Source organism: Boleophthalmus pectinirostris, unplaced genomic scaffold (genome assembly GCF_026225935.1).
Source record: "Boleophthalmus pectinirostris isolate CB_2022bp ecotype Guang Dong unplaced genomic scaffold, ASM2622593v1 HiC_scaffold_5, whole genome shotgun sequence".
Taxonomy (NCBI): Eukaryota; Metazoa; Chordata; class Actinopteri; order Gobiiformes; family Gobiidae; genus Boleophthalmus; species Boleophthalmus pectinirostris.
The window spans coordinates 23393221-23410556 of NW_026571404.1; the positions used below are offsets into that span (position 1 = coordinate 23393221).

At 38.9% G+C, this 17336-nt stretch overlaps 2 protein-coding genes across 5 annotated transcripts in view; both read left to right on the forward strand.

Annotated features, from left to right (window-relative positions):
- Positions 1–4061: 4061 nt before the first annotated feature.
- si:dkey-174i8.1 (arylsulfatase I) lies at positions 4062–6059 on the forward strand. Its single transcript, XM_020921159.2, is given in 4 exon segments — positions 4062–4288; positions 4290–4321; positions 4559–4891; positions 4970–6059. Coding segments are annotated over 4 exon segments (1608 nt in total). The 5' UTR covers positions 4062–4135.
- Positions 6060–7750: 1691 nt separating this feature from the next.
- Positions 7751–17336, forward strand: part of camk2g2 (calcium/calmodulin-dependent protein kinase (CaM kinase) II gamma 2) — a 38664-nt gene continuing 29078 nt past the window's right edge. For all 4 annotated transcript variants that reach the window (XM_020921505.2, XM_020921506.2, XM_055162804.1 and 1 more), the window contains exons 1-3: positions 7751–7914; positions 8863–8957; positions 17258–17317. In XM_020921505.2, the coding sequence (XP_020777164.1) occupies positions 7850–7914; positions 8863–8957; positions 17258–17317 (220 nt within the window). In that variant the 5' untranslated portion in view covers positions 7751–7849. The remainder of the gene's footprint in view (positions 7915–8862; positions 8958–17257; positions 17318–17336) is intronic.

Here is a 17336-nt window from a genome sequence, read left to right on the forward strand (position 1 = left end):
CAATGCTCACACCTGAACATTGGCCCACGTGTGCCCCCCACCCCCTCCCCATCTCTAAAGAGGAAAGGGCGGGAGTAGTGGAGGAAAATATTGTGGGGGGTCTGCGTCTACATGCACTGAGGAATGCTTCGACTAAACGAGCAAGGGGAGGGTCCAGTACAACACTTGTCCTGTCACTCACATCAATGGCATAAGGTTGCTGATATCCCATCCAAAAATAGGATCCAAGCACTGCTCTTTTACAGACCAAGGGAATGAGAGCTTTCATTTGCACTGTTTCATAGTATTCATATTGCTGCAGCAAACACCATCCAGAATGATGGCAAGGTTTTGTTTGAAATCATATTTGATATCTTTGAAATCTATTGATATCAGACAAAAGTGTAAAAAAACATCTATAAAAATCAAACACTTGAACAATAGACACTCTGAAATTGTTTTGTTTTTGTTCAGCATCAATGCAATCCTTTTTATTTATATGATCATTACCACGATAACTTGATCTTAAGACAGTCTGTGCTGTCTTTACAGAGCTTAGAATAAAGCCTCTGATGAATCACTTGCATGGCTATTGACACTTTCTGACATGCCAAAACCACTTGTTCACCATTTTAATCCAGAAATACAACCATTAAATCATAATGTCATTATAAAACATGTAGTATATAGTATACAGAATTTTAATGCATACACTAGCCCTTTAATCATTAACCAAAGTATTTTATTGATGTATGTACAACACCACTTATCTTATCATCAAACTATTTGGCATTGCCTGTCTGTCTGTATGGTTGTTGTGTTAGAAGAGCGATGTTGCTATTATCAATGCAGCTGGAGGTTACCAATGATAGCTGCTCCCTTTGGCAGCCAGTCCCTGCAGCTGTCTTCAGATCTCAGGATAGTAACTAAGATCTGTCCCTGTAAGGCCCCACTAAAGGTCTTGGCCTGTCTTTTTGAAGATACGCATTAAAGCTAGACTGATATTACTTTATTCTTTTAATATAGTTCTAAATCAAATTCATATAACAAATAATGAATTGCATTCATTTAAGCTGACTGACAAATTTATGAGTACATGTCACTTTTATTTTGTAACAGTGTGCCCTCAAGTGGTGAAATGTTGAGTAGCATTGATTTTCAGTTTCAGTTGTGTTTACAACTGTTATACACTCTCTTACAACAAGTATTACTACTTATTGGTTGCTGTTCAAAAAGACTTTTATGTTCCATATCCTATTTAAAGTAATTTGAATAATTAATTGAAATGTATTTGTAGTTGTACCAAGACTGGCAAATAGCTGGTGATTAATCTTAACCAGACTGTCTATGTGATTTGTTTGAAATATAAACAGTAGTAGCATCATACCAGCTTTTACATTTATGTAAGGGTGAAAAATGATGAATAAGTGTCTAATGTACATTATAATAACCCTGTATTTTTATGTACACTTGTGTCTCTTATTTGACCTGAGAGCTCACTTGCCTTTGCTTTGAAGTCTCCATCTTGTATTCCCTTAGACACAGTGAACCTCTGACCTCAGTTTGTGACAGTCCTGGGAGGGATGAGTGCTGTGTCATCTGCTTCATAACACAGGGCGGCAGGTTGCCAGGTGGCCCTTCATAACCTCTGTGCGCTGTCACCACTGACTCATTTATGTGCTCACCTGCAAACAATCACACACACCATCTGTCCCAAAAAATGATACCCAGGCTCCTTTCCTATTTCAGTATTTCTGACGTGATCACTGTCTGAAAGTGCTTTACGTTTTAATAATAGGATTCTTTTCAGAGTTCACATTTTAAAAGTGCTAAAACTGAAATATGAACTGACAAGAATCACAGTTCATAACATATTTGTGCAGATATAAAATGCAGGCTTTTATCCAGAATAAGACAGGATATACTGGTAATGGAGAAATTGTTAGTACTTCAAGAACTGCAGCCTCTGTGGTTTGTTTATTGCATCCAAATTGTGATTTTGATTACGGTAAATACTGTTTAATCTTCCAGCCACTGTGTACTTAATCGTTGTTTGTAAACTTTGGTCTGCATGTGTTGTTTTATCCCTCATGATGGCACCCTCTACTGGCAGCATCTTGACATTGGTAATAACCCCCATTAATATAATGCTGAATATATTTTTTTGTCTTATTGAACTAATAATATTTGTTTCTCTGCAGTGGGATCGCAGTGAATCACTTGCCCCGGTCACTTTATTTCTAAGGTGATTGGAATGGATCACCAGCTTGATTCCCTTCTAAACAGTGACAATAGGCCAAAACAAAAGTCTCTATTTAATATACATATAGGTACACGTACAAAGTACCACATATATTTTCCTGATATTATGATATGCCCATATGACAATTCTTAGTATTTTTAACTGTATATTATATATGGTATATATATGGTATACTAGCAATTTAGAGCATTTAGAGCAAAAAAAAAAAAATTGGCTGTGAATGTAATTCTAACCTCACTTTCATTGTTTTGTGTTTTCTGTATTTGTATTTTTCCTAACCCTGCATCTCTGTTACCATGGGCCAAAGTCTGCTTAATTTCCCACAGGATAAAGCAACATGAGTTTGCCTCTACAACTTAGGAAATGGACTTGTATCTGGGGTATTGATTTCCTCTCAGTATTATGGGAATGAGATGGCCTGTGAGGTGAGGGCTAAGTGCCTGCCGATCAATACACATTCTCATCACAGCACCGGATGTTCATTCATGTGCTCACAGCACACACTGGATTTATTAATTGAGCTGTATGTATAAAACAACTAGATGAATAGTTACATGTATTGTGGTATAATTTGAGATTTATTGATTATCATTTAGTGAGTGTATAATAATGGTGTTAAAAACAGCAGTTTCACATAGGTGAAATTCCTCCCAGGCATGTTTCATAATAATAATGTTTTAAAAAGTTGGCAGTTGGACAGGGTTTTACTCTCCTTTTCACTTATTTAGACTCACAAAGTTTATTGATTTACAGGAAATTACTTGGTCACAGCAGTTCACACACAGATAAAATAGTAGTAATAATAGTAACAGTAGCAAAATAAAGTAACAAAGATAGTAAAAGATGCTTGACAAATAAGGCATCAAATATAAATCATATGGGCTATATACAAGGTGGGTTTAGAAGATACAATCTCAAACACTCGTGATTTTTGTTTTCACACACGCTGATCGTGAAGTTTGGAATATGTAAGCCATTAATGATCATTTGCTTTGGAGTTTGGGATTCTATTTGAATCTTTTTAGTGAAAATTTAACATTTAAACAAGCTAACCAAACATTTATAGTAAATCCTTTTCTCTCAATTTAGACCAATAATAAATTGACTTTCTGTGATAATAAAAATATAAAAAATTAAAATAAAAAATAAAATCTAGAATTTTATCTAGGTTTCTATATTCTATTATCATTTATTTTATAGATGCACATTATAACTTTTCAGGTGTGAGGTCCATCACCTGCATGTGTATGGAGACTTTATCGCATGGCCTAGAATGTTCCATTCAAAGGATTTGAAATTATATTTGCATTTGTTCAATTACAGGTGTTTTGATTTCTCAAACACGTTAAAAATCTGAGTGGGCTCATCCCACCATGGAGATAAACACATTTAATTCCATATTGTTGAACATTTTAGGAAAAGCAATAACATCTCCATGGAGACAAAGAAGGTGACTGACACTCCACCAGAAATGTTACAATGTCCACCTTGAAACTAAATTATAAAACTATAGACACATCTTTCAAAATCTCCTTACTGGTCTCTGCGAATTGTTTTGTGAATACTGCCATTATTAATCCATGTGTATGTTACACATGACCTGTAAATCCTCGGAGGCGCCTGCACGGATCGAGGAATGTCGCGGATCACTGCAAGAAGTAAAAGTTTGCTTGTGCCAGCAAGACACACATAGAATCTCCTCCCAGAACTGCCGCTCATCAAATCTGCACCAGCTCAAGACAAAACGATGATGCTCACATAGAGCCTTGGAAGTATAGATTTTACATCAAGATCTTTTTGGCAGTGATTATGGGAATAAAGTTATTTTTATTCTTTGTGTTTGGAGTGCCCTTGCTTGGTCACTTCAGCTGCTTTGGTAAAACATTTGAAGACATGCCCAAGCGTCCCCACCTCATCTTTATCATGGTGGATGACCAGGGCTATGGAGATATTGGATACCATGGTTCTGACATCCACACTCCTATGTTGGACCAGCTGGCAAGAGAGGGGGTCATTCTTGAAAATTATTATGTCCAACCCATTTGCTTCACCCTCACGCAGTCAGTTGATGACGGGACGGTAAGGTTGTTTTAAAGGTGCTTTTATACTTTTATAAAAGATTTTACTTTCAATCAACAGTTACTTCAAATAGTAACAGTAATGCCCTAAAAACTACCATGCTATATAGGAATAGGAATAAACTATTGCCTATTTAGCTAAGCATTAGCACAGGGTGCTAATAGATTTTTGTTGATGTTTTCAATGTTTTTTTCTTTTTTTTAACTAAGTCAGTGTTATTTATCCTCTTATGACCAGCTATCAAATTCACACTGGCCTTCAGCATTCAATCATCCGTCCACGTCAGCCCTTGTGCCTGCCCCTGGACATCCCCACTTTACCAGAGCGTCTGAAAGAAGCTGGTTATGCTACTCACATGGTGGGCAAATGGCACCTTGGCTTTTGCAAACACAGTTGTCTGCCAACAGGACGTGGGTTTCAAAGTTTTTTGGGAACACTGACCGGCAGCGGAGACCACTTCTCCTATCAAAGCTGTGATGGCGCTGAAGCATGTGGATTTGATCTACATGAGGGAGACAGACCTGCCTGGGACAAAAGTGGTAACTACTCCACTCTTCTCTACATCGAGAGGTAAGCATCTTATGGTTTTCCAAACATATTTTGAATGTTTTGGTACAATGGCAACATATTGACTTTTATTCTAAACAGAGCTAAGGAGATACTAAGGAACCACAATGGACATAAACCACTCTTCTTATACCTGTCCCTCCAGGCGGCCCACACACCTTTGCAGGTACCAGAGCACTATTTGCATCTCTATGATTCTCAAAGTAATCGTCCCAGACGTCATTATTCTGCAATGCTTAGCTGTTTGGACCATGGGGTTGGACAGGTGGTCCAAGAATTAAAGAAATATGGGCTCTATAAAAACTCTGTATTGATCTACTCATCTGATAATGGAGGACAGCCACTGTCTGGAGCCAGCAACTGGCCACTGAGAGGTGGTAAAGGTACTTACTGGGAAGGAGGGATACGTGCTGTGGGCTTTGTTCATAGTCCACTCTTGAAAAGCAAAGGGGTGGTCAGTCATGCTCTCATACATGTCTCTGACTGGTTTCCAACCTTTTTGGGCCTGGCTGGTGCAATGCAGTCCCAGCATGTTCTGGATGGTCATGATGTTTGGAAGACCATTAGTAAAGGCATTCCCTCTCCTCGTACTGAAATCCTTTTTAATATTGACCCAGTCTCCAGGAGGCCTGAAGAGCCATATAACAAGGCCTTACTACAAAATGGTTTTGGAATTTGGGACACCGGCGTTAAAGCAGCAATCAGAGCTGGAGATTGGAAGCTATTGACTGGTAATATTGGCAGTGGGGAGTGGATACCCCCACATTACTTTCCCAGTGCAGCACAACAGTGGCAGGGACTGGAGAAGCGACGTAATGCATTAGGGAAGTCCGTGTGGCTATTTAACATTAGCAGTGACCCATATGAGAGATCAGACCAAGCAGAAAGTCATCCCGACATTGTCAAATATCTCCTGAGACGACTGGCACATTATAACCAAACGGCTGTGGTGGCTCAGAACCCACCAGATGACCCTCTGGCTGACCCAGGACTTCATGGAGGAGTTTGGGGGCCTTGGATGGATGTAGAAGTGGGCCATGAAGGGGATACTTACCAGGAACATGGGAGAGGAGAAAGACAAATGAACATCAAGCACTGCAGGGTCTGTAAGCTTAAAGCACTCTTTAAAAAGGTGGGCTCACGACTTCAAAGAAACATTTTATTCCGCTAAATTCTAAATAAAAATAAAAACAAAACAAGTTTCACAAAAAATAGATCAGATACCATAGGTGGAAAAGCAGAAAGACATTTTGCCTGATAGGCCAAGCAGACAAGGCTGAGGCTGTCGGAGCATGACTCACTCACTGTCCTCTGGCCAAACTGCAGAAGGGTGATGGCGGGTCTGTATGTGAATGTATATGCTCAAAATGACACCAAGGATAACCTATGCCTCGTCCTTTTTTCGATTAATAGAGCCTTAAAGGGGAGACAAATGTTCCCACTGCGGAGGTTGTGGTTGAGCTTGATTTAATTTTATTTGTGCTGATGCCTCAGATTAGTCACAGACACATTTTTAGCACAATTTTATCTGACTGATACACTTACTGAAAGACATAATTTCTCTTACAAAATTAATTCTGATGACAACTGATGATTTTATTTTTTTTTTGCTATTGACATTAACAGATTCCTTCTTTCCCTTTTTGTTTGTTTGTTTGCCTTAACAATGGGTGCATTGTTCATTGTATTGTTAAGTTAATAACAACTATAACATTTGACATTAAGGTTTTACCCTAAAGTACTATGCCAAGACAGCCACCGATCTTTTGGATAGTCCCAAGCAAAACCCTAAATGTTGCTGATCAGTGATGTCACAGAGCAGCAGTGCCCCAGAGATACATAACGCAGCCGCGACTCAAAATGAAAACATTCCTCTTGGATGAGTCATTCTCTTTCTGTCTCAAATGCTCCACAATAACTGTGTCTGTAATAGTCTTAACCTGGATGCATTTTTATTGAGAATTCTAATAGTTTGGATAATTCAGTGGATGTTTTTCCTAATAAATTTACAATGAAATGTGTCTCTTGAAGTTTGTGCCCCAGTGAAAAGGGAATAGAAAGTTAAGCTATACAAATGTGTTTGTGTGATTAGTGTAGACTACACCTTCACACTTCTTAAAACATATCTCATTAATGTGTCCTTTCCTTCATTATGCGTAAAAACTTGTACATGCCAGTAGCAAAATATATATAGCAACGTTTGATTTGGCAAAGTGGCAGAACAGTTTTCTATTAATAGATAACTGTAGCACTTAAGTGAGTCATGATACAGCAGATCTGTGTTATGGTTTGATTTCTGTCTCCTTTCAGGTGTATATACAAACGTTATTCAGCTCATCTCACGTACACACACAAATATATATATATATGTGTAAATGTCCTTCCTCCTGCCAACTGTTACTCATTCTTAAGCTCTTATTTGATCAGCTGCGTGGATGTTTGACCCTTATTCTAGAGATGTTTTCCCAGAAAATGATCGCGCATTGCTACATCCCACTACTCTATTCCAAAGCTTCATTCACTGTGCGCGCTGAGCCTGGAGCTCTCACTCTTGCAGTGGTGTGTGCAGACAGTGCTTAGAAAGTAGGTTGTTACTACTTACACGTTTTTCTTCTGCATTGCCTTAATGTGCATATCATTAGCACAAATTACTAACAAAATTGAAAGGAAACAAAACTGAAACCATAAAAACAATACAGGTAATGATAAAAATGTTACATTTGATACACGTCTACCGCCCATCCCGTGCTGCTGTGACAGAGTGCGCGCTCTCGCGCATAGGGGATCTGTTGTACTCCAGCTCCAGCTCTGCCTCTCCTCCTCCTCCTCCTCCTCCCACTCTCCTCTCCTCCTCCCACTCGCCTCTGCTCCTCTAAGCTCTTCCCTCTGCTGCCTTCACGCGTTCTCCCGAAACCTGCGCGGACAGGAGGCGATACACCCCTTTCCCCTCCTCGACTCATCATGGCTACAGTTGTAACCTCGACCAGATTTACAGACGAGTATCAGCTCTACGAGGAACTCGGAAAGTAAGCGACCGTTCCCATCTCCCCTTCGCGCCTGTTTTCACTTGTGTACGTGTAGCGTGTGTCCTGCACGTTTTCGTATATTCGCTGCTGCCATTGTGAGCCTTCACTTTGCGTTGACAGGGCATGAGAGGCTGTCAGAAACAGAGAAGGGTAGGGTACATCTAAACCCCGTGTCCGCTAGAGGAGCGTGTATTCTAACCTTTCGGGGGCTTCCGCAGTATAGTATTCGCTCTTACGGCAAGAAACACGAAACACCCGCTTGTACTAGCAGCTTGTTTGTCAGTGTATCCTGGTACTAGCACACGTCAGTAAGCAGCGTGTGGGAACCTATTGGCTGGTGGGATCCTCTGTCTCTCGTTCTGCTTGTGCATATTTGAGCAGGCTGCAGAGCTGCCCGGGCTATGTTCGTGTTCGTGAGGCACCAAAACGAGGACCAGACAGGTCCAAGCGTGGTTAATTTTTTTGCATTATTGCGTAATTTACGTGCAACAAACGTATTGTCATATGGGTGCATAATGACGACCGCATAAATTCTCCGAAGGATGTTGTAAAATGTTATCTTTGAATGTGGCAGCTGTTTCACAAACAAATGGCCTTGTCTGACTTTGAATGATGATTATGAAGATTGACAGAGTTAAATGTTATAAGGCCATTTCTGGATCTAACTCCTAACTCGATCCCTGCTCACATTTCCTCCTTTGAGCTAATGACTAGGTCCTTTGACAATGCAACAAGCCCCTCTCCCCTGTCACGCACTAGTAACCAGGACTTCTTCTCACATCTCAAAGACACTATGTCAGACATTATTAATTATGCATTAACTTCCTTTACCCTTTTTTGTGTGGGATTCTTGCATGGTGGCAGCTTGTTAAATCTTAACACTTCATAACGGAGAACTTTGATAAGATCTGTAACATCAGTGTTTAATTGATTTGTTTTGCCTTGCAGGGGTGCCTTCTCTGTTGTCAGGCGATGTGTCAAGAAATCCACTGGACAGGAGTATGCTGCTAAAATAATTAACACAAAGAAACTTTCAGCCAGAGGTAAGGAGTCCAGCTACTCCCAGTACCATTATAGTCGACCGAGCTGCCAACAGTACGCCATGTGACTGTTAAAAGTAATCAGATCTTCCATAGACTTATTATATTTCCCCAGCCACCAAGATTATTTCAGTGTGGATTTCTGAAAAATTATAGGCTGCTGATTAATCAGTACTTTGCATGGTATACTGCATTTAATAACATACTATAATGTATTATGACTTATTCTACAAAAGCGATGCTGTACTGGAGTGTAACAAGTGTTGCCTTATTTATTTCAATGCTATATCTCTATTTTTCCAAAGCCACCTTTTGTAGCTTGTCTATGACCTCTGTGTCTGTCTTGAGCTTGTTGCAGCCTGGCCCTTGCTGAGTCTGTCTTCTGCAGTGTCAGCCCTAGTAGCCACCAAAGGTTGAATGATGTGTGTTGCACATCAGGGGCCAGTTCTGGACTGATGCATCTGTTTTTCACCCTGAAGGATGCAGAGTGAAATGCTTCTTTTGCTTTATGAAGCTCATGTTCTCTCATTATGATGTTTTCATCTTTGTCCTTGTTATGCTAACAAAATGATAATTTAAGCAATATTCCTTATTTAGAGATCTAGTTAACTGCCTGACAAGCTGGGGCAGGGGTCTGAAAGCACTCACCTCTAATACTAGACTTAGACAAACTTTATTGATCCACAAGGGAAATTACTTGGACAGAGTAGCTTACACATCGTAGTATATTATAATAACAAAGAGCAAAAATACTGCAGAGGTGGAGCTTATTATATGTAAAATATGTATGTATAAAATATGTCCAACCATATTTTGTGCAATATAAAAATATGTGCAGCCATTTTAAAATTGTATGCATTTTGTGACCCACTGTACATGCAAAAGCAGTGGTCATGCACTTGTGTCATCTCCAGCTCGCTCAGCCCTTCACAACTGAAGCACTTTAGTTTTTCCAATGTGTGTTTTTCACAAACATCAAGACCATATTCCCCAGCCTCAGCCATCCTCCTCATGCCTGCTGAGCTGAGACAAAGCAGCGAGTGGGGGGGACTGTGCCAGAATGCACTCATCATAACACACTAGTAACAGAAAGCAAGCCTTCCTACCAGTCACTATGTTCATTACGTAAACTTGCTCTTTTTCTGCATCCAACTTTAGATGCACGCTAATATAACCATGTTGGAGTTGTGTCTTATATCTTATGCACATTGTTTGTAAACGTAGGACACAACAGAAGCTCCTGGGTGGATTAACGTCAGGGGAACTTTAGAGAGAGAGTGCACTTGCGTAGGCGGGCTTAATCTCTGCTCTGTGACTCAGGGAGGGCACATTGGCTGACGGTGAGGTCAGCTCCTATGGCTCCATAGCTCATGTGGCTTCACATGTACTGGGTGCTTCTATTCAAACATGAACTGTCAGATTCACTGACAACCACAATTAATTAGTTATAGAAATTGAACAGAAAGTCTGTCTGTTATATTCCAGACTGTAAATATTGGATCCAATGATTGTAACTACAGAACTACAGAAACAGAAGTACAGAATACAATAGCCTGTGTATTCTAGGGAAAGTTATGATTTTTCCATTCTAAGCTTCATACTTTGAGGCCATCATAGCCATAGGCAGTCATTTGTTTTCATTCAGTTGCATTAGGTGGCTCTTCAGCTTATGTAAGCATTTTAAGCAAAATGTCTTTGAATCACACCTTCCCTATTTGGATTAGATGCTTTGAGAAAGTATGTCAGAAAATATGTGACGTCAGCTGTCTACTATAATGCCAGTAGTATTTTTATCTACAATTATGAGTCATCCACTTAGGCAGTGTATTTTTATTCAAGTATCAGGTAAGGTCACATCAAAAAAGAAGGAGAGGGAAGAAGAGAGAGAGCTTGGCGGCATTTGTCCTGCTATTGAATTATTGAGAAACGTGGCTGCTTTACCCTTAGTGAAAATGTTGAAAGGTTGAAATGTTGCCCTCTACTGCTATTCCCTCACACAATGGGCCTTGCCTTGCCATGCTCTTTTACTGCCTCCTTGTCAGGTCATGCAGACAGAAAATGTATGTGGTTTATGTAGGTTTTGTTTTGTTTTTAGTCCTTCCCAGGGCTCTAGTACACTCGCTGGAGGCTGATTGGCGGAGGGCAGATACACGTAGCAGTGCTGTGTGGTGAATGTTTAATGGAACCAACAGTGAATATTTGATGAAGGAGAGAGAGTCTTATAAAGCACATAGATGTGGATATAGAAAAGAAAGTGAGAGTGTTAGATGTTTGAAAGATCTACGCACATTGTTTTTAAAAGGTTGTACATATTAAAGAGTTGGATTTGTGAGTCTTTAGGTTTATGTCTAGATAATGTACATTGACCTCCTTTTTTACTCTTTATCCCTCCATTCTCAGCATATGGTATAGTATGGCAGCCAAAGTGAATAAAACTTTAATTTGCCTTATAGTGCTGGATAAGAGTTGGTATGTCTTTTTAAAGAGAGGATATTTTCTGTGGGGTATTAACTGCTAGCACTTAACACATTTAGATCACTATGTTCCCATTTATTGTTTTGAAAATGCGTAAAAACATATTAACATGTTAATAATTCCCCTTCATTTTTCAAGCTCCGAGACTTCCCTCCATTTGTTCTCCATCCTAAGTTACTCCTTCAGAGCTCTATCAGAACACAATGAAACTACTGCACATCGCATCAGGTGTCAAGTTGTTGTGTACATGCTTTTCTGTATTTATGGAGAATTATCATGTGAAAGCATGAATGGCATAGGCTTGTGGGCTAAGCTTATAGTTTAGATTCCACTCTAAATGCTACCTATCGGTATGTTGTTCAGCTCCCTGGTAAGCTTTGGCTGTTTTAACTGTGGTTTACAAATAAGTTTTGATTGACTGAAAAACGGTTTGAATATGGTCTGGGAAAGATTGCTAAATTAATGAAACATGCATGGGTGACATCTAAAGCCACTTCAGGCATGCATTTAATGAGGAAACATTATAATATGGTATAAAGCAAAAAAAATGATTTTGCATGATACTCCCTTTTTATATATAGAATAATTTGTAAAAGGATGTATTCTTGGTCTGGAGTTTTTTTTTCCTTTATAGATGCAATTCTTTCCACCATGATTAAGGGTGTGTTTTGGAGTGAGTCTTGCAAAGGTGGGATGTTAAAAAAAAAAAAAGAATCTAAATTAATTGGCTGATGCAGTGAAGATATGAGTCAGAGATAGTTTGTATGTGGGAGGAAACTAGCTACACCACATTATTTTAAGTTGTCTGTACAAGTTTAAAGGCAATGAATTATTTGCAGTAGTAATGTTTGTTTTGTCAGTGATTTCACACAGACTGTCACACCAAGATGTTATACTTTTACTACTACTATATAATGGACACTCATTAAAAAAGAAAAGCTTAGTAACTGCATCTTGCTATACTCAGTATAGTCAAAGTTGTATGGATACTGCTCCGGTTGTGAAAAGGCAAAAATAAGACGTCACTGTAATTTAATTCCATGGGTTTCCAAACCTTGTTGACAATAATGAGCTTTCTTTTTATTTATGTTTCAATCCAGTGGTGCATTGATTCTAATACAGAAGAAGTAATTACATTTTACAGGTAAAGCAAGCTACAGAGAGTAAAATAATACTTGTAATGGAGAGGCTTTTATGGAGTGACTTTATTGGAACAGTTGAAAAGGCAATAAAGATGGCTCATCACATGGGAGCGGCCTAGGCAATAACGCATGCATGTGTTATGACGGCGTTTTCATTGTTTACCATTTGGACCAGAGTGAAAAGAAAAGCCAGTCTTTGTCAGGAAACTGTCATTACATCGTCAGTGTTGGTAACATCCCTGGGGTTAATGTGTCCAAGTGTTATTGCACTCTTGATCATTTTACATTGCTGCCAATCAAGTCCCTCCTCACTACAGTGATCCATTAAACTTCTCCTTCCTCAAGAGCTCTGCACACATTGTACAGTAAAAGATTGATTATTCAGTTTATAGGTAGACTTTGTGCCAGATGCCTTTCCTGATGCCACCCTCATTCATTTGAATATTGTATGTGACACTTAAACATTCTGTTTGTGTAAAATAACCTCCTTATTGCACACCATTACAATTCTAGGTACTATTTATTTTATATTTTTTATTTATTTATTTATTTTTATTTTTAGCGAGAATTACTTTTTTAATGCAGAGGGAATTTAACGATTCACTGAGTAGATGGTTGTCCACACATATTGCCCTTTGCTCATGTTGATGTGGGCCTTGAATGAGCCTTTATATGTGTCAGGTGGGATTAGATGAAGCTGTAGCACCAGTTAAAACTAATGTATGAGGTAAATTTCATACAAAAGCCGGAGCATTGAGCAGAGCGAACTACAGAGTCTAGTGTAAATATTGATTTACCTTTTGTTGTCATTATCTCATTTACACTAGGACCTCTTTTCACAAGGCTGCTGTTTTCCCAAGAGCAGGATGTTTAGCCAGTCACACACCCCAAATCACAATTTTTGTTCATTAATCACTGCTTCTTTTCTTTTATAAGCCTTTTAATGTAACAATCAGCACCTGCTCCAAAGCACTTGAGCAGGCTAATATCATGTTTAATCTTGGTTCAATGACGCTTCAGTCATTTGGCCTATGACCAGTTTTCTCTCTCAAACCAAACCAGTCATATCAGACTTTAAAATGCAACTAGATCATTTGGTTAAAGTAAGCACTCCTGTTGCCTGGCATGCCACCAGCACAGTGGGTCCGTTTGTGTGCACGCTTCCAAGGTTACTATCAAAACAGTTTCTCATAATAAAAAGGCAGCACACAATAAAACTCCTTTTCAGGCTTTGCTCAAAAACATTCAGGTGTTTGTGATGCAGCTGGAGCCTTTTAGTGTCGACTTGAGGTATGCTTATATATCTCTATCATGTCCCATATATTTGTCTAGTCTGTACATTTTTACACTGTTCCATTTTTACTGACATTGTGAATATTAGTTTATGTTGTGAAAATTTAAAATAAATAAATACATAAAATCATGTGTTGATATTATGGTATTAAAAGGTGAATCAAGTAATTACTTGGTTGTATTAATTAAAAATATATTTTAGTACCACTTTTAGTAGGGCTAATAGTTGCACCTTAATAATACATATTGTGCTTTTTTCTTATATTTAGTGTCAAATTTTAACAAATGTAAATAATTTTACATTTTAATTTTGAACTGCAACATTGATCTAAACGGCTAAATGACAGAGACAGGCTCAGTGACATTTTTAGAACCTCGGGGACCTCTTCAAAGTGACATTTTAGTCAAGCCTAAAAGGCAGGAGAATAAAGTATTACACAAACGTGCATGACTCAATCAATGTACAATATTGTGTAATCTAATGGTAAGGGAACCATTATAACACTACTAAAAGTTAATGAAATCTGATTTTACAAAATGTGTGCCCTTTAAAAGTGGCATTTGAATAGCAAGCCTATTACCATGTATATTTCAGAGACTGCATAAACATCATGTTGATCAGTGACATGATGAGTCTCATATCTAATTCTTTAGCAGAAGCCTCTGATTCTGTGTCTGTAGGAGTGAGTATGCCTCAGCTTTAGCCCACTGACACTCTGCTGACCTCGTGCTAACAACACTTCTGATGGGACTGTTAGTTTGGGGAAGTCTAAAAAGCTGAATAGAGATTTCTTTGCTCTTCCCTTTTAATAGCTTTTGTATGTGATGTGTATCTCAGTGTCAGTTTTGGTCTCTCTCTGCCTAGACTGTGTGATGGAGGGTGGTCCAGGGCACTGCTATAAGCCAGTGGAGGATTGGATCTATTAATAGACATGTCTGCTAGGGGCAACACTTTCCTGAAATCTCTAAGTGTGTTTGGGTCTGTCTGGCTCCCTCTGTCAGGCTGTCACTTATCTCCGAGCCTTTCTTATTACCTTTCCTTTTTGTGATTGATCCCATTCAACAAATGCACAGCTGGCCAAAAATATGAAGTTTAGGTTTGTGTTGGCAAACTGTGGACTGCAGTAACTATTTCTGTTGTTGTCTTTTGTTGATGGGCAAAGTGCTGCAGTCTGGTAATAAAGATCCCAGACTGACACCCTTCTGAATTACACCTGAAAGCCTCGCTTTAGCTTTTCCTTGCAGTGCTGTTTAGACTGACTTGTTGCTAAAGGATTAATCACTAGGTTTTCTAATAGTGTTTATGAATGATAAACCATCCTAATGCACATATGCATCCCTCAAGCAGGCCGGCAGCGTACTAGCTTAAAGATTATCTGAGTGACATTTCAATATGTCAAGCTATTTGGTAACCCATAGGAGCCCAGATGTCTGTCTTACCTAACAGCAAAGCCCTGCAAACTAAAACATGTCAGTATGATGCTCTTCTACGTCTCTTAAAGGCGACATAGACATGTATAATTATATGTTTTTACATCCATATATTTTTAAAGTGGATGTTGTGTATAATGTTCATTTTGCTGCATATGGGCTATCCAATTTAATACAGTAAATATAATGTCAGATCTTTCCTTTCCTTAAAAGCAACCTTTCAGACAGAAATGTGAATGCGTACGACTCCTGGCATATTATATTGAAGTTAACTGATGAACAATGAACGTATTGCATTTCAAACCGTGGCTTAAGTAAAGTCATACATCCATATCCTTCCTTTGCTTAGCCTGTTTATGGCTGTGGGATCTTAGCAGGGGGACATCTAGATGGACAAATGAATGATGATATGAGTTGCTGTCAGTGAACAGTCAATCCAATTGAACTAAGTGCTGTTGTGAGACAAGGACTCACAGCATCACTGGACAGTTTGTGAAGAGGCAGAGCAATATGTTTTATCCACTTATCAGCTGGACTTTCATCTTTTGATTTTGCTTAGAATAGATGTATGTCTGAACGTTAATTCTGTGAATTGAACTCCTTTCGTCGGCCCATAGCCTTGCTAATAGCGAACTGCCAAGTCTGCTGCCATCATAAAGAAGCTGTCGTCCCTATTGCATAAAAAAAGATTTATTTTGAAAGGATGTCCAACATAAAAATTAAAGCATCCAAAATGGTCTATTAAAGCTATTAGAAGAGGGTGAGAAATATCTTTAGTATTCCTTTCCTATTTGTATGCTTTATTACCATACATTCCATGCTTATTTTGAATACAAATCATTGCAGCAAAAGTACATTCATTCTTTGCACAAACCAAATATTTACTTGTAACTCTGACTTTCCACCATCTTAATGACTTGAGACTCAGAGGAAGGAAGTGTTTCCTGTTCACTTTCCTGTTTCCTTAAGTCAGTGTGACTTTTGACATTTAGACAACCTCCACCCAATTAACAGCACTGGGTGGGCTCAGTGCGGCTACATTTCTTTAAATGACATGAATGTCTTTGGTCTTTGTGACCGAATTAAGAAACGTCCAGTGCTCTGTCACATGTACCAAGGCCAAAATAAGCTCTGAGGGGCTGGTCTCATAATGCTCCATCTGTCCCTCGAGGCTAGCATCTGGCCGACTGGCTGGTTTGGTCTGCGCGAACTTGACCTCTGACCTTTTAGCAAACAAAGACGCCATGCTCTTGTATCAAGCTCTGGATCTGCCCCACAGCTCTTGGTCAGTCCTACACATATGGATGGACATCCTGCCCATGCCATTAAAATCATTAACTGCACTGATTAAATTAAGACTAGGCCCACAAGTCTAATTTCACTAAGTGCAAAAAGCTTGTGCTGAATCCTCGCTCTGTCCATCTCTATGAGCTCATGTTAGTTGACAGCAGCTGTTGGCTACTGTTCAGCTCTGCTATGAAGCTATTACCATGTTTTAATGATAGATGTGAACAGGATGACATTTCACACTATAAATATTAATGTCTAGATGAGATAAAATTACTCAAATTCCAAATATTTATTTAACTACTCAACAAGTACTGAAATTTAAGATGTATTTGGGCTTATATTGATTTTCTTTCTATTACTTCCTATTCAGAGCCATATTGGTTCCATTTGCATAATTGCCAAATGCAGACCAGATAGCAGGACAAGATGGATTTTCATGAGTTTATGAACTCACAAATATCACAGATATTCATCTTGCTGTGCAAGGCAGAGACAATCTTACAATCAAGTTATCTTGCTGGAAGAGGTCAGCAGTGTCTACAATCAAGTGAAATATTCTATGCCTCTTAGCATTTACCTCTAGCATAGACCTTACTACACAAATTTTAAGTGAGGCCAGATTATATATTTTTTCTGTAAATTTGCTAATCAGCCCTTTTCATCTTTTTTCAGATCACCAGAAACTTGAACGAGAGGCAAGAATCTGTCGGCTGCTCAAACACCCAAACATAGGTATGTTTTTCTCTGATGG